This window comes from Chelonia mydas, chromosome 1, assembly GCF_015237465.2.
Source record: "Chelonia mydas isolate rCheMyd1 chromosome 1, rCheMyd1.pri.v2, whole genome shotgun sequence".
NCBI classification, from domain to species: Eukaryota; Metazoa; Chordata; order Testudines; family Cheloniidae; genus Chelonia; species Chelonia mydas.
The window spans coordinates 53,805,420-53,830,658 of record NC_057849.1 but is presented as its reverse complement, the minus strand read 5'-3'; the positions used below and the strand labels follow the sequence as shown (position 1 = coordinate 53,830,658).

Sequence of the window (25,239 nt, the reverse complement as noted above, 5' to 3'; positions counted from 1 at the left end):
TGAATAATGCATTTTTCATCAAATTTACTATTTGCTGGAAAAAAAACTGCCTAGCTCTTCTATGACTGTTTATTATTTATACCTAGTTGCCTGGGTGTTACTTAGCGTTCAGCATTGTGACAAACTGCTGTATGTGTGAATTAATAATTACAATTATCACCATTTCACGTTTCCTATAAGCAGTAGCACATTACAAGTTGTTTTATGCTGAACACTGCAAGTCTCAGGTTCTTTCAACCACTTATCATAAACAACCCAGATATGCAAACTCTTTATGCAGTGTGTTATTGCGGATAGAATCACAGAGTATCAGGGTTGGAAGGGACCTCAGGAGATCATCTAGTCCATCCCCCTGCTCAAAGCAGGACCAATCCCCAAATATGATAACATGATGCTGCTGAGGTAAGGCCTGATTCTGACAAGCTTACTCCAGAAGTAACCCCATTGATCACAATGGGAATTCTCATGGAGTGAGTTATTACTCAATGACAGATTACAGGTGGTAGAATGAGGACTGATGAATCAGAATTAGCAAGCTTAGTTCTGACTTCACTTAAAGCTTGCCTTTACGGGAAAATTTGCTAGCATTATTCCAGCATTATTATACTGCTACAGTTATACCAGTAGTTCATGTGGACACAGTTTTTGGAACAACAGTGATCTTTTTTGGTTTTACGTATGTCGCTTCTAAAGCAACAAACTCCATTGAAATCTCTGGTATAAGAAGAGAAGAATCAGTTCAGATATATGGACATGAGATTACTGAAAGGATTTTGTTCAACTAGAAAATATAACGGAAACAAATAAAAATGACCATAAAAACTGTAACAATACATAATCAGTTGTAACTGAATTATCTGGTTTGAAAAGGGAAAATAAAGAACAATTGATTACTGTTGACTTTCAGATGTAATTTGTTGTTTGTGCTTGCTTTGTACATTGAAGATGCCAGCCATCAATAACAGAGTTTTGGTGCCCTCTTGTGTTTCATATAAGCAACTTCAGTAACTGCCAAAACGTACCTGTTTGCAGTGTTGCTGTAGCGGTGTTGGTCCCAGGATATTAGAGGGACAAGGTGTTGAAGTAATAACAGACATATTTCCCTGATGGACTGTATTTTCTAAGGGACAACCTATCCTAAATTCTCAATCACTGATGATTCACTCAATCTACATTCATTCCTATATTTGCTTTCTACAACCATTTCTCTGTATAACTTTTCATGAGTGATATACCCAAATACTTGGGATCATAGAATCATAGAATATCAGGGTTGGAAGGGACCCCAGAAGGTCATCTAGTCCAACCCCCTGCTCGAAGCAGGACCAATTCTCAGTTAAATCATCCCAGCCAGGGCTTTGTCAAGCCTGACCTTAAAAACCTCTAAGGAAGGAGATTCTACCACCTCCCTAGGTAACGCATTCCAGTGTTTCACCACCCTCTTAGTGAAAAAGTTTTTCCTAATATCCAATCTAAACCTCCCCCATTGCAACTTGAGACCATTACTCCTCGTTCTGTCATCTGCTACCATTGAGAACAGTCTAGAGCCATCCTCTTTGGAACCCCCTTTCAGGTAGTTGAAAGCAGCTATCAAATCCCCCCTCATTCTTCTCTTCTGCAGACTAAACAATCCCAGCTCCCTCAGCCTCTCCTCATAAGTCATGTGCTCTAGACCCCTAATCATTTTTGTTGCCCTTCGCTGGACTCTCTCCAATTTATCCACATCCTTCTTGTAGTGTGGGGCCCAAAACTGGACACAGTACTCCAGATGAGGCCTCACCAGTGGGATGCTAATATCTAAACAGTATTGTTAAATTTATTCACCTAAATTTGGGTTGTTTCAGATTCTGTACTATATGTAGCTTATGACTTTTAAAACAAACTTTGTATTTGTGGATAATCTAAGCACTATACCCAGCTGTACAGAGTCTTTCCTTAACCTCTGTATTATATAATTCTAACATTAGCTTTAATAACATTTTAAAATCTTTTCTTCGAGCTCTGTGTAAGCCTGAAAGCATGACTCTTTCACCAACAGAAGTTGGTCTATAAAATATATTACCTCACCCACCTTGACTCTCTAACCCATATTTGCACATTTGTTTCAGATGTAAACTTCTACGGGTTTACCTGTTTGCTCAGGTTACTTAATTCCTTGATAATGTATCAGAGAGGATAACAATCACTTTTTTTACATGTGTCACAGAAGCTCCATCCACTCTGCTGCAAGGGGATTTTCCACAGTACTAATCACTGATAATGTCTGATTTGAACATGATTTAGACAAACCAATGAACAGTTTAGTAGCTATTTTTCAGACTGAAATAGTTCAACTTGTTTTATTTCTAAATCAACTTTAACAAAACAAAAAACAAAAAAATCTTCGGAGTCATCCCTGGCTCAGGGATTGTTAACAGGATAAACGGGTACAATTGTTATATAATGTTATTAACCAATGTCATGTTGCAGTGTCATACCATATTTAAATGCTGTTAACTTGTTGTCACCAGAAACTGGGAGTATACTTGCTTTGCAGCAGCCTACACAGTAACATGTTTCAAAGTGTCTTACAAGGCTTTCTAGCATAGGTGTCTCTTAGTAGTTAGCACAATGTGGTTACTGATTTTGCATACAGAAGGCAGCTCTATTATAATACAAATAATAAATAATAACTCTCACCACATTCATGTAGTCATCCAAGAGTTTGCTCTTCCCATGGGGTCATTACCATGGCCCCTCTACACTGTGTAACTACTGGCTGCACAGCAGATTTCCCACAGGATGAAAACACGTGCATGGAAGTGCTTGTACTTTCCATTAACGTTTGAGGAAGGTGCATACACTAAGGAAAATTGATGTCAGCTGGCCAAAGCCTGAAGTTTCAAAAAAACAAAACAAACAAACAAAAAAAACCATGAAAACTTGTCTGCATTTTTCTACCAGCAATGAAATTAACCTTTTTGTATAGCCTGGTTATACTGAACAATGGAAAATGTCACCAAGCAAATCCTTTGTCTTTGACAAAATGTGGTCAATTTTTCTTAAGGCATGGAGGACGAAATGCACCAGTACCACCCTGCTGTTTTCTGCAAGTGCACGATATAGTTTCCCATTCTCCTTAATGAAAAGAAAAAAAAAATCTGAACAGCCTCGCCTTCACCCAAAATGGCTTGCATGGCTGAAAAGACATCAATAATGGTATTTAAAGATACTGGTAACAAATTGCTGGCACACAATTCAGAAAGTAAATTACATAAATAAACCTCATTTTGAGGAAGAACTACCGCCTCTGGCACTACAGAAATTGTTTGTTTGAAAGATTGGTACTACTGATACACACAAGAAAAGTAAGATAGGTTACATTAACTCAGAACAAACAGCCACCCATCCATCCTCCTCATAGTGTAGGAAGTTCAGCTTCACAAAACCGTTATTAAAATTCACCTGCTTGCTCACACTTATATTGAAAATAATCAATTAAAAATACCCTTCTGATGTATTACTCACCCAACCAGAAACAAACACAGTGTTCCTCACCTTGATAGAGTTTTAAGGCAGGTTGTTGTAGTCAAATTCAGTCACTAGATTTTAAGGCCAGTAAGGACCATTAGATCTACTGTGACCTCCTGTATAAACATAGGTCTTGGATTTCACCCAGTTAATCCTGTATTGAACCCAATAACTTTGTGTTCCAGAAATCATCCAATCTTGATTTGAAGACATCAAGAGATAGAGAATCCACAATTTCCCTTGGTAGTTTGTTTCAATGATTCATCCCCTCACTATTAAAAATGTGTGCCTTATTTCTAATTTATATTTGTCTGGCTTTAACTTCCAGCCATTAGTTCTTGTTATGCTCTTTTCTTCTAGATTAGAGCCCTGTAGTATCTGGTATTTTCTCCCCATGAAGGTTCTTTATACATTGTAATCAAGTCACCTCTTGATCTTCTTTTTGACAAGCTGAACAATTTGAACTCTGAAATCAATGAGCGATTTAAAATCTTAATTTACTGTCTCGATTTTTTTAAAGAATTAGTCTAATCCTCTATAAAAGACTCTGGGTAGCTAGAAATGATTATATTGTTGTTTTCATATCAAGGCTTATGTAACTCAATCATCACATATTAGCAATTACTCTGAGGGAACCATATGATAAACTGTAATAATTAAGATTTATGCATCCACTTTCAATTTACTATCGATATCACACACAGAGAGAGAGTAACAAGTCTGGTGAGGTAGGAAGAGAAAAGGGACACAGAATTTTAGCTTCCAAGTAAGTAATTTTACTAAGCGGTGTGCAAATCAGGAAAAATGTGTTTAAAAATTTTTTTTTACACAAAATATTGTCATTTAGATGAACAGTTCAAGTTTGCCAGTCTGATTTTTCCCATTTTCCCCCAGATCAAAAAATCGCATGCAGCCAAAGTCATCACACCAAACTACAGAAATGAGGAGCACTTTCAAACTAAGTCATAAGGTCCTCCATTGTGAAAACCTAACTTACTTTTTGCCAGATTATGCTAAAATGTAATTTTGCTCAATTATTTGTAATAAATCAATTTCAAGCACTTATCAGTCACCTCTTGAACTAGGTCACAAGTATAGCAGTGAAAAGGAGTTTGATAGCATCCTACTAATCACCAGGTGACATCTGTTCATACCACAAGCACCTATAAACTGAACAAACACACTTTTGCCCAGATTCTCAAAGGCACTTAGGCACCTAGCTCCCACTGATTCCAAGGACGAGGGGGGCAGCAAAAGTCAGCCAAAAATGGTTTTAAAAAATTGATGTCTGAGTGACAAGTCTCAAAGACACAGAGGTCTCTAAGGCACATGCAAAACTTCATTATCTACATCACTTGGAAGGCCTCTTGAGCTGCCAATCTGAAGGTATCTGCCAGTACAGTGTCTTTTTCAGTATCACAACCATCTATACAAAGTCCTCCTTGTTCAGGATTGCCGGGTTTCAAAGCAGCAATAATGTCCAGACATGGCAACCAAATCTGACTCTTCCTTGATGATTCACGTAGACTCTTGCTGTAACATGTTACATAAGGATCTAGACACCGTAGCAAGAAAGGTCTTCAAGGCTAAACTGAGCATATCTCAATTTCAGTGAACCTGGTATTGAACTAAGCAATAACACATTAAACTGCTGGGACATCCATGATGGTGAATACTTCCTGGGGAAGAACTATAAAGACAATGACTCTGGAACAGTCACAAAGAAGTTTGCAAGTTCTGTGCTAAAGAGAAATCAGCTGCTGATGTATTAGCAGAAGTCCCTCAAAAAGAAGTGGAAAGTCACAGCTTAATATTGAAATAATGTCCTTGAAAGACAGAATAAAAGATCACAGTGGTCTCAAAAAACAATAATCCAAAGGCCAAATATTGCTGTAGATGATGTGTCTGAGTTTCAACAAGATTAAGAGGGTGAAAGCATGTTATCAGGCCTAAGGCTGATTAAAAGTCTCCTAGTAAATCCCGAGTATGCGCCTCACGGAGCTCAGATGTGCTAAACTTCAACACACTCTACTTTGAGGCCTTGCTTACAGATAAAACTTGTACCCATTTAACTAAATCAATTTAGAAACTCAGTTAGTTAAAAATCTGTGTCACCTCATTGTGAAGACACACTTAATTTCATTTAAAGTGCTTTATATGGAGTTAGCTTAAATCAGTAAAGAACTGATGCCTCTGATGTCAACAGTGGTATCAATGATTACCTAAGATAGATGCCAGAGATGCTAAAGCCTCAGCACTGGCTATAAGTATCAAAGGTCTCACTGAAGCCAAGGAGACTATGATATGCTGCATCTTTTTGTTCTGAGTTGGACAATGTTAGCATAGAGAGCCAAGGAAACCTGAAGCAATGTTAAGCTAGAGTCCAGGGCCTCAAGTGCACAAGGCTTCTAGAAAATTAAATATGTAGACATTTCTCTCTGCCAGCTAGGACCTTAGGAGGTAACAGAGTGCACTGGCTAGGCAAAGAAGTCACAAGATTCACCCTGGACACTGGAGGTAGAGTGTGTATATTGATTAATAATGGAAATTATGCCTAGACAAGCAGAATAATTACAAACCTAATGTCTTATGATTTATCAAGAGACAAGGGGAAAAATTACCCTGAAGTTAAAAGCAGGGTAAAACATGGTAAAATGGAACTAATATGCATTCTCCAAATCCCAACAACTAACAAAAATGAAACAAAACACACAAAACATGCCAGTAAAAACAAATGATGACAGATCAAGAGAAAATAGCTCCCGGAGTTTGACACAGAAAATAAAAGTGAGAGCAGGTCACAAAGCAGTTTTTTTATGCATTCTAGTGGTGCAACATGCTGTGCTTATGAGTGGAACCACAGTCTGCAATGAACGTAAGGAAATCCAGCATGGGTCTTGTAATCCAGAAGAAATGGCTTGTGCTGAATGAACCAAAGAAAACCACTAGTTTAAGGGTACATATTTTTGTACTTGTTGTGCACCAATTTCTGCAACATAAATTGCTCCAGTCTTCACATTTATATCCACAAGGTGTGGTTTAACCTCATCAGCTAGCTGGATTGTGTTTACCACATGGCACTCTCCAATGGATCCTACTGGTGGTGCTGCCAAGACAGTCACTCTGTTAATACTCAGCTGAGCTACAATTAGATATTCCTCATTGGTAGTTAATCTAAAAATAAAGAAAATAATTAGAATTAACATATTCTTAGAACAATTCATGTTAACACTGCTATACTATGTGCTTTAAAAAATTATTATCCATATCTAGGTGAGCAAACAGTGTTCATGTGCAGAGTAGGCAATCAGTTTTCTAACTTTCTGATTTGGACTTCAAATCTGAGTTTTAGGGTACCCTCATGTATAGCCCATGTGTCAGTCACTTAACATCCAGCTGCTGAAGCTCTCAAATCAAATGAAAACGATTCTAACATTCTCAATCTTACAGTGCTGTAGAGTATACAGAGTAAGCATACAGGACTTGCTCTACATGCTGCTGCTGCTCCTTGGAGCCACAGATTTTGGTGTAACAGCAAATGAATAGGAATTTACACAGTGGAAGTTAGGGCCTGTGCCTGTAGCCTTTACACATCTGAGTAAGGAGGGCAATATCAAGCTCCTAATTGTGTTCCCCAATGTCTATGATACTCATAACTTTAAATTAAAATGAAAGTCCCAATCCACCAGTTGGATCCACATAGGCAGATCTTATGAAGTCATGTGATTGCAAGGATTCACCTTTACAGATCCTATTGCAGGATCAGGAGTCAGGACATAATTCCATAGCAATTCCACTCGCTAATTCCAGAGTCTGATGTCAAGCATTTGCTATCAACTTAAAGTAATGTGGAATCCTACTGGAGAAATGTGTTTCCTTTGAAATGTTTTGTGGAAATACATAGTTACAGTACCTGACAGAAGAGGGACCATCTTCTACGAAACAACTACTCCAGGACCCCAGCCATTCCCCTGTGACTTTACTGAAAACCTGGATTCGTTTGTTTCCTCGGTCAGCAACCCACACCTATTGTACACAGTAAATAAATACAGCTATACAGTATATATACTGCTATAAATAGCTACACCAAAAGCATCAGTTCCTTACACATAATGGGCCAAATATAGTGAAGAAAAGAGGGTACACCGGGAATGAATTTGGCTCTGCTTTTATTTTACAAAGTTGACTAACCAGGTATTAATTCTCAGACTCCCTCTCCAAAAAAAAAAAAAAAAAAAAAAAAAATCCTTACAATGAAGTTAAACTATATATCGAAAATCATAGGTAAGATACACAAACTGCTTTACTCTGCCGCAGTAGAGATGCCAGTGTCTTATGCTCCCCTCTTTTGTGGTTGCTAGAGAGAACACAGGTTTTTCAGTGCTCATATACATACACTGATGCTAAGTATCATGTCACCAAACTAATAACTGCTCTTTTTTTTTCAGCTACATGATCTAATTTCATGAGCAGGGTCTAGGAGGTTTGCATATGTAAATACATATCTGTGCAATGACACTTTGAAAACTGGCTGGTACAGTGAATTCTGGGAATTGGTTATCTTCAGTATGCCCCTTGTCTAATCAGAAATGTGTGGAGTAGGCTTTTTTCTGTGGATTGTGAATGGGTTGTAATAATACTGTACATTACATTAAGGCATCCCATTATTGCGATCACTGACAGGATGAAACTGTTTTGTTATAGACAATCATGTCCATCAAACATTTTAGCTTTCTCAGATTATTGCTGCAGGGGCAGAGGTAAGTGACAGTTTGGGTACCTTACCTGTGAATTTGCATACTTTGAATTTTAAAAATAGAAGTTTACATTTTTAAAGTTATTTATTTGAGAAATTAAAGCATTTCTGTAAGACTGTGTGCGATCCAGGGACTCACTGACTGGTGCCAACTGGCAGAGGGGGCAAGCATGTTTTTACAGGGATTCCCTAACATATACTAAAAATTATGTTCTTATGGTCTTGGAGTTAAGGCAGGTCACCAGGAGTGACATACCTCAAAGATATTCCTTTCACACAGGAAGTAACTGATACCTATTTCCCTGTCTGGCCATTGGTGTACTGTATGCCACACACTGTATGCCTATTTGCATACTGAGCCAAGTACAAATTGAGAGATTGAGAAATATACAGGAGAAGAAATGTACAGGAAGGAACAAAGAGCAGGGGTGTGTCCTGTTTATGAATAAAGACAAAGAATTGGTCTGGTATATCTTGGAGTGCTAAGAGACACACTGAATCCTTCATCTCGGAGGCAAACTGACAGCATGCATGTCTTATGAAAGAAGGGTCACAGCCGCCCTAGCCGTAAAGTGCTGCAAGGAGTTTGGGCGAGCAGTATCCTATCCCACTAGACAAGAGGGTTTCTTGTCAATTAAATCTAGGCTCCAGAATGCATATTATGATTTTATTTTACATATAATCATTTGTTTCCAATATTTCCACTTGCTATTACTTGAATCTCTATGTTTTGTTAAATATATTTATACCTGATTTCATAGATTCATAGATATTTAGGTCAGAAGGGACCATTATGATCATCTAGTCTGACCTCCTGCACAACGCAGGCCACAGAATTTCACCCACCACTCCCACAAAAAAACCTCACACCTATATCTGTGCTATTGAAGTCCTCAAATTGTAGTTTAAAGACCTCAAGGAGCAGAGAATCCTCCAGCAAGTGATCCGTGCCCCATGCTACAGAGGAAGGCGAAAAACCTCCAGGGCCTTCCAATCTGCCCTGGAGGAAAATTCCTTCCCGACCCCAAATATGGCGATCAGCTAAACCCTGAGCATATGGGCAAGATTCATCAGCCAGATACTACAGAAAATTCTTTCCCGGGTAACTTGGATCTTACCCCATCTAAAACCCATCACAGGCCATTGGGCCTATTTACCATGAATATTTAATTACCAAAGCCATGTTATCCCATCATACCATCTCCTCCATAAACTTATCGAGTTTAATCTTAAAGCAAGATAGATCTTTTGCCCCCACTATAAACAAATTTAAGTGCTGCGAGTTAAGCAGAGTGGTGATCTGAAGTTAAACTGTTAAGGTGAGTTGTAGTTTCTTTGGAAGCAGTGGTTTGGTGGTTTGGTGAATACTGCGAGTGTTCTGTGGACAAAAGTCTGGACACTCCAGGGAGACGCTTGGAGAGCTCAAAAGTTCCAGTGTGCCTATTGTTAACCTGTAGAGGGACAGCAGAGCCTGCGAGGCCTAGAGGGGATTACTTGTGTTGCCTATGGCTAGTAAGGTTGGAGAGCTGACCCACAGCAATCCAAGACAAAGCTTTCTCACACTAAGGGCAGGTGGTAGTGAGGTGCCACATAACCCTGTGTTTACCTGGGAAGTGTCACAATGTGTACTCAGCCTCTGAGGCATTGTGATGAGTTATAACTTAGATAGCACCTTAACTGAGTTATATGTCAGGGAATTTCCTTAGTTTTTAAAATTGTCCTAAGAGTCTCTGAAGGAGCTTTGGAGTGACAACACCAAAGGTCCTCAGAGTCAATGCTCCCACCTTGCAGATCCCATAAAATGCACAGGAACAGGGTAGGGTGGCAGCATATTAGGGGAACTTCCTTCTTCCTGCCCCCTTGCAGTGCAAATCCTTTAAAGGTCTGTAGGAGTAGCAGCCTCCTCCTGGGGACTGTAGGACGTCCGTGTATATATGTATATGAAGAGATTATGTCAAATTGTCAAGACTCCCTCTTACCCTCCCAGCCACGTCAAGAAAAAGTTTTCAGTGTGAAAAAGTTACACATGACTGCTCCCATGATTAAAATTGTACGCAGTAGGCCAGATCTCAATAATCAAAGATGAAAGAATGGCACTTTTTAGGTTGTCTTTTTTTTTTTGGCAAAGGACATTAAGTACCAAAAAGTAGACATATACGGGAGAAGGCATAAAAGTTGTCTCTAAAACATTGAAAAACAGTTTTAATTCTTTACCCGTCCAACAGAATCCACTGTGACACTGTGAGGAGTCTTGAACTGACCAACACCTGTACCATTTTCCCCACGCAGCCATATTTCCTTGAAATCTAATAGCAGAAATCATGATAAATAACGAAAAAGTAGTTTTCACTTTTATTATGTAGTATGGATGAGTGAAATATGTTTGGCCTTATTTCCTTTTAAATGATTCTTAGCAACAGAAATACAAGTCATTTTTATAAGACAGGACTTTAAAGGGATTTAAAACACAATCTTCCTCTTCTTGAAGTCCAGGGGATAGTCCCAATGACTTCAATGGGAGCAGGATTAGACTCTTATTCCTAATTTCAAACTTTACTATTCATAAGGAGACAATTCTATTTACATTTGTGTCTCACTAATTTTTCCATGCAGGATATATTTGTTTTTCATTATTAATCCATTTGGTGTCTGTGTATGTTAAAAAGAAAGCTGCAATATCAAGCAGAGACAGAAAAGGGAAAAATCTCTCTCCTGGTCATGCTAGAGAGGCAAAGAAATTTTTCACCCAAAATAAACTATAATAAAATATATTGCTTAGATTTATCTATCTACTGCTCACAATAATATAATATTGCACATATTGAATCTATTTCCCCATGTTAAGTATCCTCACACCTTCTTGTCTAAATGGGCCATCTTGATTATCACTACAAAATTTTTTTTCTCCTGCTGATAGTAGCTCATCTTAATTAATTAGCCTCTTACAGTTTGTATGGCAACTTCCACCTTCTCTATATGTATATATATATCTTCTTACTATATGTTCCATTCTATGCATCCGATGAAGTGGGCTGTAGCCCACGAAATCTTATGCTCTAATAAATTTGTTAGTCTCTAAGGTGCCACAAGTACTCCTGTTCTTTTTACTGAAGTCACTGGGACTATTCACAAGCTAGGGCCTTAATCTTTACAAAAACAATGAGAAAACAGGCAAGGGTTAAAATAGCAGTGACAGGTATTAAAAACATGACAATCAAGGAGTTAGCTGACTAGCTGGGTGTTTTTGCTAAAATGATCAGCAGTGAAATAGGCTCTGATTCAAAGCTCATCAAAATCAATGGGGAGTCTGTCAATTAACTCTAATGGGCATAAGATCAGGCCCACAGTTAGCAATGTTGATGTTTAAAACTATTATTAGGCCTCTAAATTTTCAGATGTCAACTCTTGTGTACGTTCTCTTTTCACATACCTGTGGACAGTTTGAATAATCTGTTATTCATCCCTCCATCTCCATCCACAATGTAGATCTCCCCTGTTTGTTCCACAAATATTTCTGCTGGCTGATCAAACTGCAGCGGATTTAAACCTGAGCCAGCTTTACCTTGAGTGCCCAGGACCTGCATAAGTTTACCAGAAGGACTGTACTGTTTAACTGTGTGCCCATACTCCCCTGTATTAAGGAAAGGCATAGAAATTTCTCAGCAAAACCATGGCTCTTTGACATCAACACAGTAACAACAAGATAAAAATCCACTGTCACTGTAAGAATGAAACTGAACTAAGAAAACTCTGTAGTAAGAGAATGATTTCAGATTAGTGAGGCATCAAATGGACATGTGCACAGTACTGGAGCTGTCAGGATGGGATAGAGGACACAAATTATGCATTGAAATGCATGCTTAATCGAGAAACAGGGCCAGAAAAGATCTGGAAATGTTGGCCAAGATTATCAGCTCTGGCAAATGAGCACATGGCACAACTCATGAGCCTTCAAACTGCTCTACCTTGTACTGGGGAACTGGATCAGTGCACAATTAGGACTCGCGGAGCATGAATCTGGCTTAATGTTCTTTTGGTACCTTATTCAAACAATTAAAATTACTGTTCAAAGGGATACCTGCAAAAAACCTATTTTCTCTGTGGCACAATATTTTTAACATGTTCCCATTATACATACCAGTTCCAACATCTGTGATCCATATTGAAGTATCTGTAGGGGTGCTGGCTGCAAAGATACCATGAGGCATTTCAAGTGTGGAATTCCATGCATGCAGGAAATATCCTTCATCTGAAAACACTAGTACCTTTGGTACATTAGCCCCTCTCTGAAGGTGTACAAAAATAGTCAATTGAAAAAAGGATCTTATCAAGCAGCAAATAATCTCACTTTTGACAATTCTGTTTAAATGTTCGTAATTTTCATGTCAAAAACCTTTACAGACATTAATTAATAATTCTCACAACAACCTGTGTGATGTGGGCAAGCACTGCTAACCCCATTTTACAGCTGGGGAAAAACAAAGAAAGGTTAAGTTTGCAACAGTGTTCATTAATCTTGGGACACTTAAGGCCTGATTTTCAGAGGCGCTGACCCACTGCTGCTCTCATTGTCTTCATTCTGAATTGTGATTGCACGCAATCTCTGAAAAAAACATCATACCCTAGGTCTCCCAAGATGGGCACACATTTTTAATTGTACTTAATTGTCCAGGATTTCAGGTGCCATGGCTGTGTTTTATAAATAAAAATCTTACCACTTTTGTTTGCATTGCTGAAGACAGAGACTCTCAACCAGAATCTAGATACCAACATGTAGGCATGACTAGTACAGTTAGTAAAATTCTATTATAACAGTTGCTTGGGATGGCTGATTTTCTGTCTATCCATCCTAGGTAGTGATGTGGCCACTATGACAGATATGGTAATTTCCTGCAATATCCTTGAAAGTCTTATGCGTCTATTATTGTGGGCCAGGACTGTATGTAACTTCTGTACGAGAGAGATGTGACAAATACTGCAACCCCATGTGTATCTTCGGGGTCCACTGTTTAAATGAATGTTTTATTGTGTTCCACTCCAGAGGGAAAGGCCACCACAGTTCTTACAGGAACTAAAAACAGTGGAAAATCAGCAAAGTTGTAATCCCCCAAGGAGGTACCACCTCGCGGGGATGCTTGCATATACTAGCTCAGACTACTTTCAGAGTAGCAGCCGTGTTAGTCTGTATCCGCAAAAAGAAAAGGAAGACTTATGGCACCTTAGAGACTAACAAATTTATTTGAGCATAAGCTTTTGTGAGCTACAGCTCACTTCATCGGATGCATCTGGAAATCCAGCTGTTTGCAGACCAGGAGCACCAGCACCAGCATGAAAGGTGCCAGTGTCAGAACAAACACGCGGAGAAGGAGTAGTATTGTCAAGATGGAGAGACTGTGCCAGCAGGACCAGGTTCAATAACATCAGCTCAAAAAAGAGAAACTGCACCATAGTCTAGTAACTTACCATAGTCTGGTACGTGGGGCCAGGCACTAGGTACCTGTCCTGGTGAGTGGCATCAACTCCAAATTTCTTCCTGGCTTTAGGGAATGATATGGATGTATTTCTAAATGCTTCTGAAATGGGGTTTGAAGGACTGGCTCCTACCAGAGCCCTGGCTGGAGTTGGAAGGTAATCTCTGATAAGCTTTTTAGTTTGTATGTAGGTGCTTTTATTGTTTTAATATGTTTTCTCTGTAGCACTTTCACCTTAAGATTAAATGTGCTTGCTTATAAAGGGCTCTGTGGTAACTTTCAACTGCTGGCAATTATGTTGTGCATAATTGCCTTGAGAGAAAGCTTGCCCTGTTTAGGCAGTCTGGCTTTCTGGGAATATCACAGTGTAGCCAGGGTACTGTGCAACCTGGAAAGCCCCTTGGTCAGGAGGCAGAGATTAGGTCTCTCCCCAAGAGAGTTAACAGCTGAGGAGCTGGGAGCCTAGAAGGGGTGCCTTTGATGGAACATGGACGTGAATGCAGGTGCAGTTACCCTGAACTGTGACACCCCCGAACACTCGAGTATCTGAGCACCTCACAGTTTCTGATTTATTAATCCTCACAACACTCCTGTGAGTATTATTATCCCCATTTTACAGATAGGGAAGAGAGGCAGAGAGAGACTAAGTATCTAGGGATGTAAATACCATTAAAAAAGTGAACTGTTTAAACAATTTAAAAATATGTTGTTTAAACAGCTAACCGTTTAAGTGGCTGGGGCCCATCTGGCCGGCGTGGCTGGGCCCGCTCCGTCCGGGTGGCCTTGCTCTGTCTGGGTGCTTCAGCTGGGCCCACTCCGGGCAGGTGGCCCTGCTCCGGGCAGGCACCGCGTCTGGGCCTGCTCCGGGTGGGCGGTGCTGCTCGGGCCACTCCAGGTGGCGCAGCTGGGCCCACTGGGCTGGCCGGTGCGGAGCTGCTGGGGACAGCCGGATTAACAGTTAAGGTGCTTAACCGGTAAGACTATGCTTACAGGTTAATCTTTTACATCCCTGTAAGTATCTTGCCCAAATTCACACAGGATGTTTGTGGCAGTGCAGGAATTGAACCCAGGTCTCCCATAGCCCACTGGGCCATCCTTTTTTTGAGGTTTACTTAGTTGAGGCTGGGATGTGAAGAACAGCAGCAGAAGTGACATCTACAGTTGCCTCCATTCTCCTAGCAGGCTTCCACATTGTAGGCTAACTGATTTGTATCTTTCCTTGTGACACTTGCCATTTCAAAACTATTTTTTTAAAATTTGAAGCCTGTAAAAAACATAAAAGCAACAAGCCCAATATGCACAGGAAGAACCTTCATATCCAGAACTACTTTAAAGAAATGTATACTATTAATAACCTAGTCAAATTTACATCTAGAATTTAATACAATAAACAGTTATAATTATCTTAATATAAATGCAAATGGGAATTCCAGAGGAGAAAAACAATATAATGCTAATAAGGACAAAATTCCAGTGCTATTACTTACTTGTGCAACATAGACCAGATCATGGAGAGGGTCAACAGCAACACAAAATGTTTGCCCAGTGAAATATTCTGGACGTTTAGGCCAGCCTACATCCAGCTTGTAAAGCTGTTGCTCTATCCTCCAAGGGGAGTAAAAAGCAATTGCTCTTAATACCTTAAGAATGTAAAAGTAAATAACCATTAATAGTTAAATTCCATGAGATTCCACTTTCTATAACTCTTCAGCTTTTTATTAGTTATTATTAGGGTGAGATTTTCAAAGACACAAATGGTGGTTGGGTGTCCAATTTCGACTGAAAGTCAACGGAAGTTCACCAGCTAGCTGCTATTTGGGCCTTTGTAAATCTTCTTTGTTAGAGCCAAATGAATCAGCACACTTGAAACATTAAATCAAGTGTACATCCACCAATTACTCAATAACAAATATTATTCTGACATGGGATTGTCTCTAAATGGAGTGCAAGGATGCTGTAGAAGAGATTGTCTCTAAATAGAGTGCAGGGATGCTGTAGAATTACTGACGCAAAATTACACAATTGTTTCCCAGGTGTGTAGTTCTTGGCACTCAAAATGTGCTGAGCTCTTTTAAAAAACTTTTTAAAATTGCTAAGCTCTTGTAACAATTCTGGATGGTGTGTCCACAATAGCCTTCCAGTAGCTGTATCTGATGTGCTGGCTAAACCATGTTGATCAGAATCATGTTCAAGACAATTCACCCCAAGCACCCTGAGCAGTGATATAGTTTTGAATTGGGTAATATGGAAACAAGTCATACCATCTGTGTTTAAAGAGGTTGTATGAACTGGGTGGTGGCTAGATTTAATTTCCCAAAGCAGTTTCCATTATCAAGGGACCTTTACTGCGTAACACCTGTGTGTGTTAATAGGTAGTTGACAGCTCCATCACAAAGCATCCAATGGATATCAAGACTCCTGCTGCCACAACCACAGAGTTCATCATGACTCTATCCTGCTACAGCCAGGACTGGAATCCTAGTTCTTCAGCTCCCTACAGCTCTCTACAACTTAAACTAAAGAAGATCTCTAGTGGCTTATTCTAATTGTAGGCTCCTTATGCACTTGATGGTCTTTGCTGAAGGGCAACATCATGCTCACTCTCTTCTACACATAAAACCAGAACGTTACCATAGACCGAAGGATTCATACACACAGAGGTGGGTCACTGGAGATGAAGGGGGTGACAGTAGGCAGGATGAGCACACGTGCATTTCAAAGACCACATCCAACCAGGTCTAACACATTTTGCCACCCTGCCAGAAGCCTCCCATAGAGACCTTCAGCCTTTCCTTATGCACAAGGAGAGCCAAAACTCTTAAAGAAACACTTGATTAGCAGCCCTGCAAGCAACTCAGCCTCCTGGCCACAATATGCAGCTGGCTACTGATCCTGGCAGAACTGGGAAGGCATCTATGCTTTACCTCACCTCCTCTCTCCAAAGGTAAAATGCTGGATTATGCAGGGCAAATGAGCAAAGGGCGGGGGGGGAGGGAGTTAGTTTAAGGAGGGGACAGAAGAGGGAAAACAAAGTACAGAGAGAATGAGTGTGGCAAAGAGAAAGAGGAAAGAGAGGAATAGGTTGAAACACAGGGAGAGAAGGAATGAGCAGGGAAGTGAAAAAAAGAGGATAAAAGCCAAAATCCTGTGACCACAGACAGACCAAGAGGGCAAGAAGCATAAAGACAAGAAAAGAGCAAGAAATATGCAGGGCCCTGGACGCTCCATGATTCCATGACAACGGGATTTGCTACAGAATTTATCTCGCCACAGAACTGTGTGCCAAAATCTGACTTTTATATACATATAATGTATATTCTAGCCCTTACAGTCATGGATAAAAACTCAAATGTGAGCCAAGCATAAATTGTCTGCATCATCTACCAGCATCTGGAGAGAGCCTGAAACAATAGCTCTGATGGGGTGACTTGTCCCATTCATTTCAATCAGGACCCTCTAGACTCTACCAAATTAAGCAGCCATAGAATTGCATTCTCCTAATAAAAGTTAGACTTGCAGACACATGGTAGAAAATATAGTAGAGGGAACAAAGAGAGAGAAAATGTTTTCTAACTCCTCATCCTTTACTGTAATATAGCTGGTACTCTTTTTCTTAATCAAGGGAAGAGAGTCAGGGAGAGACACAAGGCTGAAGTTTGGTTTGTTATTCTCAGTTCCTTATTTGTGGTATCAGTTCCACATTCATGGTACCCAGTTCCTTATTCAAAGGCCAAAATTATTTACAAAATATATTAATGTAAGATAAAAATTTTTTGAAATGTCATCAGATTAATGTGACTGAATGTGATCATTTGAATTACTAATTCCTTAATTATTTATTAAGTGAATAATCAGAGAGCTGGGTTTTGACTGCAAGCATGTGACAAAATAAGTCTTGATCACCCCAAGTGACATGTCCCTGTGACATGTTCTGTTCTGAATCACATGACTGTTCTGAAGGAGCTGAGACAAGTCACTCCCCAAGCCCAAGTTTTGTTCCTGTGCAATATACTGCCACATGTCACACCCCTACCACACTTCCATATCATACACAGAGTTTGAATAAGCAGGTGGGTTTTGACAGACTGTATGCGAATAAATGCGTCTTGGGACATCCGAAGTGACACATCCCTGTGACCATCAGACTGTTCTTAAGGAGCTGGGAATCCAACTCACTGACCCGAAGCTTTGTTGTTGCATAGTATGCTGCAAAATGTCATACCTCCACTCCACTTCCATTTTATAAATGGTGATTGAATAAGGAAATTGGGATTTGACTAAATGTACATGACAAAATGTCATTTAAGGTGACCCGAGACACACCTCCCTGTGACTATCAGGCTGTTCTGAAGAAGCTTGGCCATGCCACTCACCGATCTGAAGATTTGGTCATGCGTAATGTGCTGCCACACCCCCAACCCACTTCCATTTTGTATATGAAAATTGAATAGGGAATCGGATTTTGATTGGCTGTACAAGACAACATGTGTCTCGGGTTATCCCAAGTGACATGGCCCTGTGATCATCAGAGTGTTCTGAAGAAGCTGGGACATCCTACTCGCCAACCTGAAGCTTTCTTGTTACACAATGTGCTGCCACATGTTGCTCCCATTCCACACTGCTTGAATAAGGAGCAGGGATTTGACTGCCTGTATATGACAAAATGTGTCTCAGTGTTGGATCATATTAAAGAAGTTCTGTATTAAAATCACAAATGAGTTTGATTCCCCAGAGTTTAAATTCCAGGGTATTACTAATTAAGAGGTCTCTTGGTTTTTGGTACTGTTTCTCTCCCTCTATGTGTGAAACTTGCAAGCTGCTAATTGCGTTAGTACATTCTAAGACAGAGTCTGTTCTCAAAGCAATTCACACAGAGAGAGACTCAAAGCAATACTCTGTAACAACAAAAACAGCACCCAGAGACTCCCCGCCCTTTTGTTGTATTAACAATTGTGATTAAAATAGAGATAGAGGATGTATGTGGATGGATGCTTGGTGGGGATAATAACTGAATGATCAGCGAGATGCCAGCCTAAGAATCCAGTGTCCATCGGCTGAAGAAGGCGTCAAGTGGAAATAACCAGAGGACCCCCGGAGGGCAGACTGGAATCCACCCAACAGCCTCAAGAATGGGAGAACCAAAGAACAAGATAACATCTAGCAGCACGGAGCCATCAGGAATGTGCTATCTGCTGATTGGTTCAGCAACAGCATGATGAAGCAATTCCCATAGACTGGCATAGGAAGAAATTCCTATAAAAATGGACTCTAGAAAGTGAGAACTTTGGGGTCTGATTCTGCAAACCAACTTCCAGGAGCATCAGATGAGCATCTGACAAGGCCCTGCTCCCTCCTCATATCCAGGCCACCTGGCCAGTGGCTTGGCATGAGCAACTCTAAGGCTGGTAACTATGATAACAACCTTGCAGAACCTGTGTGTGTGTGTTTGTATGAATGAATGTGTGAATAAATATGAGATTGAATGGAATGTTATAGCTATAACTAACTGCTTACTATGATTCTTTCTGTAGTCACAATAGATGTGGTATTTTGCCTTTTCCTCTTTAATAAGATCCTGCTGGTTTTTATTTTATTGGTGTAACATCAGGTCGCTTCAGGTGACATGGCCCAGCGACTGTCAGGATGTTCTGAAGGGGCTGGAATATGCCCCTTGCCGACCACAAGGTTTGTTCTTGGGCTATATGCTTCCCCACCCATTCCATACTGTAGAGGGCTTAAATAAGGATCTGGGTTTTCAGAGACTATACATGAGATAATTCAATTTGGGTCACCCCAAGTGACATATCCCCACAACTGTCAGACTGTTCTGAAGTAGCTGAGACATGCCAGGGGTTAGACTAGATGACCCTTGTGGTCCCTTTTAACCCAGTGGTTCTAGGATTCTATGCCACTTGCCAACCCAAGGATTTGTTCTTCAGGAACATACTGCCACTTGTCATACCCCAACCCCAGTTCTGTATTGTACATAGTGATTAAGGAGCTGGCTTTTGACTGGCTGTATGGGACAAAATACGTATTGAGTTCCCCCAAGTGACAAGTCCCTGCAACCGTTATTTCATTATGAAGAGATGAGGATTTGCCCCTTCCAGAGGTGAACCTTTATTTCTGGTCTGACAGATATATTGGCCCAATTTTTGTGTGTGTTTTTTCTGTGCTAGTTAACATACAATATGCAATATTGCATGTAAAAATCAACAGAACCAGTATTCAATGAATTTGCTGCAAATCAGTCTGTAATGTTTTCATAGAAATTATATGATAGTTACAAATGAAGAAGTCCACTGGAACTTTGATTTGTTTTTAGATGAAAAATGTATCAAATTTTTTAAAATTCTGTTACACACATAAAAACAGTTGTGCCAATTACAGTTGTGTGTTTTGCTCATTACACAAGAAAAAATAAAGAAAAGACACTTCAAGGGCACAGTTGCCTTCCAATAATCATGTTTATGAGCTACATGCAAACATAAAAGGCCTATCAATGCATTCTGCTGTTCTGAATGGTTTCTGATGACTTCTAAAATACAGACAACAGTGAACACTTGAGTGTTCACATTCTACTTAAAGGAATATGTAATGTAGTTGTAGCTGTGTTAGTTGAGCCAGTTTGTGTCGTGTGGCTGTGAGACTCAGACAATAGAAATGTACACTGGTACACTTTAACGGAGTTTGAAGAATCTATTTGTAAGTAGAATATCTCTACCTCCTTTCCTTTTTAATTCCAAAATTCCATCATAGAAATGCCAGCCCTCAGTTTGACCAAATTTGTAGAAACAAACAAAATGGTCCCCAGTGTTGTGTGTCATTCCAACAACTTTGTACATATAATGACACCACCTTCATTTTGATAAACTTTACTGCTTATACAAATAATATTGATGACTTCTATTGAACTAATCAATATCTGAAACACTTGTAAATATTAATACGATATTCAAGTTACATAAAAGGTACTACAGAGAGGGCAGTTGGCGTATTTTTCTGTAGTAGGGGAACTGCATTTTTGTCTGAATATTCAATGAATGGTATTTAAAAAAGACAAGTAACTACTCTGAAGCGCATCCACCAAAATGCATCTCTTGTCTTTCAACTTACTTGCTAACATGCACAGAAATCTATGCTGGAAATACCCCAGGGTAAAATTTTTGAATCTTTCTGTGATCAGACTTAACAATAATGAATAAGATGCATGGTTCACCATTAATGAAATGATGTCTACTCAATTGACGTAATCCATTGCATTTGTTCATGTTTACTCTGAAATTGTAAAATAAGTATAGATGTTGCTATTTATTATAATATTTTAATTAATTGAGCAATGGTTGCCGCTGTTAGTGCTGATTATTGGTGACACCTATATTTAAGCATTCCTAAGGATCTGTATGGTCAGACCCTGTTTTGCACAAAAGGGAAGTTTCTTCATAAACTTCTGCATAGAATTGCTGCATAATCTGGTGCTGTCTGCTGCTTTATGGTCTGTAATCCTGACACAACCACCTATTGCACCAAACATCCACATGGAGGGGAAACTTTGATAAAGGTGTGTGTGCAGAACGGCCAATAACAGGGTTTCATAGAGTCTCAAGTATACCTAGACCATCCCTGCCAGGTGTTTATCTGTTCTTAAAAACATCCAATGATGGGGATTCTGCAGCCTCCCCTGGAAGCCTAATCCAGTGTTTATCTATCTTGACAGTTAGAAAGTTTTTCCTAATGCCTAACCTAAATCTCCCTTGTAGCAGATTAAGCCAATGACTTCTTGTCCTAACCTAAGTGGACATGCCGAACAATTGATCACTGTCATCTTAATAACAACCTTTAACATATTTCAAAACTGTTGTCATGACCCTTCAATCTTCTTTTCTCAAGACTAAACTTGCCCATCTCTCCTTTTAGGTCATGTTTTCTAAACCTTTTATCATTTTTGCTTTTCTCCTCTGGACTGATCAGCTCGGGCAGCCAGGCGCACCGGCTACTGCTGGAACAGTCTTCCCACCTCAGCCCCCCAGCAGCAGGAGTTGGGCGTGGCAGGGCTCAGGGCTGGGGTGCGGGGTGGTGTTTACCTGGAGGGGGGCTCCCCTCCCTCAGCTCCTAGCTCCATGAGCTGCCTCTAACAGCAGGCACCGCCCCTGCAGCTCCCATTGGCCGCGGTTCCCAGCCAATAGGAGCTGTAGAACCAGGGCTTGGGGCGGAGTGGAGGCAGCACATGGAGCTCAGGAGCCGGGTAGGGAGCCTGCCCCAGCCCCACAAGCCCCCCCCAGTACCTGCAATGCCCCCCCCCGCCCCCCCAAGTACCTGCAGCACCCCCTCAAGTTTTAGTCAGGAGTATATAATACAAGTCATGGACAGCTCACAGGCCGTGAATATTTTTTTAGTGCCCGTGACTTTTACTAAAAATACCCGTGACTAAAATGTAGCCTGACTCATATTCAATCTGTGATCCACTAAAAGCCCCAGAACATTTTCAGCAGTACTACCACCTAGCCAGTTATTCCTCAGTTTGTAGTTATCCATTTGATTTTTCCTTCCTATGTATAGTACTTTGTGTGACATATATGGCAATTTCCTGCAATATCCCTAGGAAACCCTCCTGAATTAAGGTTAAGTATATTTCAAGTCCATTGCATTAAATGCAACGGTTATGTATTATTGTGGACGAGGATTGTCTTCACTTCTCTAGTGGAGAAATAGGATGTAAACCCCAGGAAGTATTAATAACTTAGAGAAGTATACTGAACAATGGGCCAGACAAGAACGGACAATTAGGGTGGTGTCAAGTGATTTTCCTGAGGATCGCTATGGGGAGGGGAATGCAAATTTCCCACCTCTGGTTTTGCAAAAAACCAGACTTTAGAAGCTACGCTCTTCATAGGGGCTCACTGTCTACTACTTACCTGTTCCCAGAATCTAATGAAGGAAAGAGTGACCTTTCCTAGCAATTCTGGTTCTGAGCTGCAGTTGTTATGAACTTGTAACCACAGAAAAACCCTTTTGTGGAGTTTGAAGGACTGTCTCCTACCAGAGCCCTTGGTGGAATTGAGGGTGATCTATAGTACGCTTATTAGTATGCATGTAGGTTCTTTTGTTGTTTTAATATGTTTTCTCTATGATACTTTCACCTTAAGAATAAATGTGCTTGCTTATAAAGGGCTATATGGTAACTTGCCAATGAAGGCAATTACTCTGTTCATATCCTTCAAAGAGAAAGTGAAGTGTAGATGCTGGCCTCATTAGGCAGTTTGGCTTGCTGGAAATCTCACAGTGTAGCTAGGGAACTGTGCACCTCTGGTTCGGAGGGAAAGAAACATGGGTCTCTGCTCAAGCTAAGTGACATCTGAGGAACCGGGAGCCTAGAGTGGGTTCCCTCATGGGACCATGGAGAATGAATACAAATGCAGTTGCCATGAACTGTGACACTTTGAACTTGTCTTTATTGAATTTCATATTGCTGATTTCCAACCAATTCTTGACTTTGTCAAGGTCATTTTGAATTCTATTCTTTCCTCCAAAACTTTGCAACCCCTCCCACTTTGGTGTCATCTGCAAATTGTATAAGCATACTCTTCACTCCATTAGCTATGTCATTACTGAAACTATTGACTAGTACCAGACCCAGGCCAGACCCCAGCAGGACCCCACTAGATACATCCCCCCACTTTGACAGCAAACTCTAACTACACCCATCTCTTATGCCTCTATCCTACTTCCACATTGTAAGCGATGCTTGAACAGGGAACTGGATTTTGACTGGCTGTATGTGATAAAATAAGTCTTTGGTGACATGTCCCCACAACTATTAAGCTGTTCTGATGTAGCTGACCCATAGACCTATCTTTCTTGAAACTCTGCAAAAATTGCAGCCCAATTCACAAGAGATTGGGTGGGGGTGGGGGGAAATGGGCCACAATTTTTTGTAACATAAAAGTTTCAAGTAAGGCAGTTCCATGTCTCAGCTACATTAGAACAGCTTAATGGTTGTGAGAACATGTCACTTAGGGTGACCAAAGACTTATTTTATCACTTATAGCCAGTCAAAATCCAGTTCCCTATTCAAGCACCATTTACAATATGGAAATGGGGTGGGGGCATAACAAGTGGCAGCATGCTACCCAAGAACAAAGCTTCAGGTTAGTGAGTGGCAGCATGGCCAATTCCTTCCAAACAGTCAGGCAATGTGTCATTTTGGGTGACCTGAGAAACAGTTTGTCATGCACAGCCAGTCAAACCCACTTCCTTATTCCATCACCATTTACAGCTGGGATCTCAAACTCAAATCACCACAAGGGCCACATGAGGACTAGTACATTGGCCCGAGGGCCGCAATACTGACATCCCCTGCCCCCACTCCACCCCTTCCATGAGGACCCACCCCTTCCCCACCCCCATTCCAATCCCTTCCCCAAAGCCCCCAACCCAACTCTTCCCCCTCCCTGCCCCTATTCCAACCCCTTCCCCAAATCCCTGCCCCACCTCTTCTCCCCTCTCTCCTGGAAAGCACTAAGCGCCGCCAAACAGCTGTTTGGTGGCGGGAAGCGCCTGGAGGTAGGCAGAGGAGAGGGGACAAGGCACGCTGGGGGAGGGGCAGCGGGGGAGGGGAGCTTGGTGGCTGCAGGAAATAACTAGGGTGGGGGGGGGCACAGGAAGCTTGGCGAGCCGCAGCAAATAACTCTGCGGGCTGCCGTGTGTTTGAGACCCCTGATTTACACTATGGAAGGGGGATGGGGTGCTATGCGACAGCACACTGCACAGGAACAAAGCTTTGGGGTCAGTGAGTGGGGTGCCCCAGCTCCTTCAGAATAGGCTGACTGTTGCAGGGACGTGCCTGCTAGGGGACCTGAGGCTTATTTTGTCACATACAGCCAGTCAACACCCAGCTTCTTACCTGAATAACTAGTACAGTAATTAGTACTTTACATTTTTATCATGTTCATTAGATGACATTTCTAAAAACTGACTCTTACCCTGATACATTTTTAAATAATGTTGCCCTTTGACTAAGTTAACTAGGCACCAGAAATAAGGATCTGGGAGCAGAGAACCAAGTTCAGCTCTTTGGGAGAGGGTTTGGCTCGGGAAGAGACAGAGAGGAAGGCGCCGGCTCCCCCTTCCTCCAGCAGTCATCTCCCCCGCCCGAGCGAGGTACCTGGACACCTGGATCCGGGCGTGGGGCCGGGGACAGGCCCAGGGTGGGGATGAAGGACACGGCGGGGCGCTACGGAGCCAGCAGGCACGGGGTGTGGGGGCCCAAGCTCACCCCACCCACTTGTAGGCGGATCCCCCCGCGCTCTCCGCGGAGCGCCGGCCCGCGCCCCCTGCCCAGACCCACCTGGGATCCCGAGAGCGCGCAATAGAAAACCAGCAGCGCTGCCATCGCGCTGCCCATGGCAACCGCCAGGCCGGGCCTGCCGCGCAGCTTCATACAGCCCGGACAGCGTCACCGCCGGGGCTCGCCCTCGCCCGCCCCCGAGCCGGCTCACGTCA

The 25,239-nt window shown here is 41.3% G+C and overlaps 1 protein-coding gene across 1 annotated transcript; it reads right to left on the bottom strand.

The window, feature by feature from the left end:
- Positions 1-2,316: 2,316 nt before the first annotated feature.
- NHLRC3 (NHL repeat containing 3) lies at positions 2,317-25,221 on the bottom strand. The gene is made up of 7 exons (XM_007070909.4): positions 25,085-25,221; positions 15,225-15,377; positions 12,405-12,552; positions 11,697-11,897; positions 10,481-10,572; positions 7,424-7,536; positions 2,317-6,684 (listed from the first exon to the last, which is right to left on the bottom strand). Exons 1-7 carry the CDS (start codon positions 25,175-25,177, stop codon positions 6,456-6,458), a joined length of 1,029 nt encoding a protein of 342 aa, XP_007070971.2. The 5' UTR covers positions 25,178-25,221; the 3' UTR covers positions 2,317-6,455.
- Between the last annotated feature and the right edge of the window lie 18 nt (positions 25,222-25,239).

Coding starts and splice junctions, on each gene's coding strand:
- NHLRC3 (XM_007070909.4), bottom strand. CDS start 25,177: ATGAAGCTGCGCGGCAGGCCCGGCCTGGCGGTTGCCATGGGCAGCGCG. Junction 7,537..10,480: donor CAGTGGATTCTGTTGGACGG/GTAAAGAATTAA, acceptor TGTGTACAATAG/GTGTGGGTTGCTGACCGAGG. Junction 6,685..7,423: donor GATGGTCCCTCTTCTGTCAG/GTACTGTAACTA, acceptor CTTTATTTTTAG/ATTAACTACCAATGAGGAAT.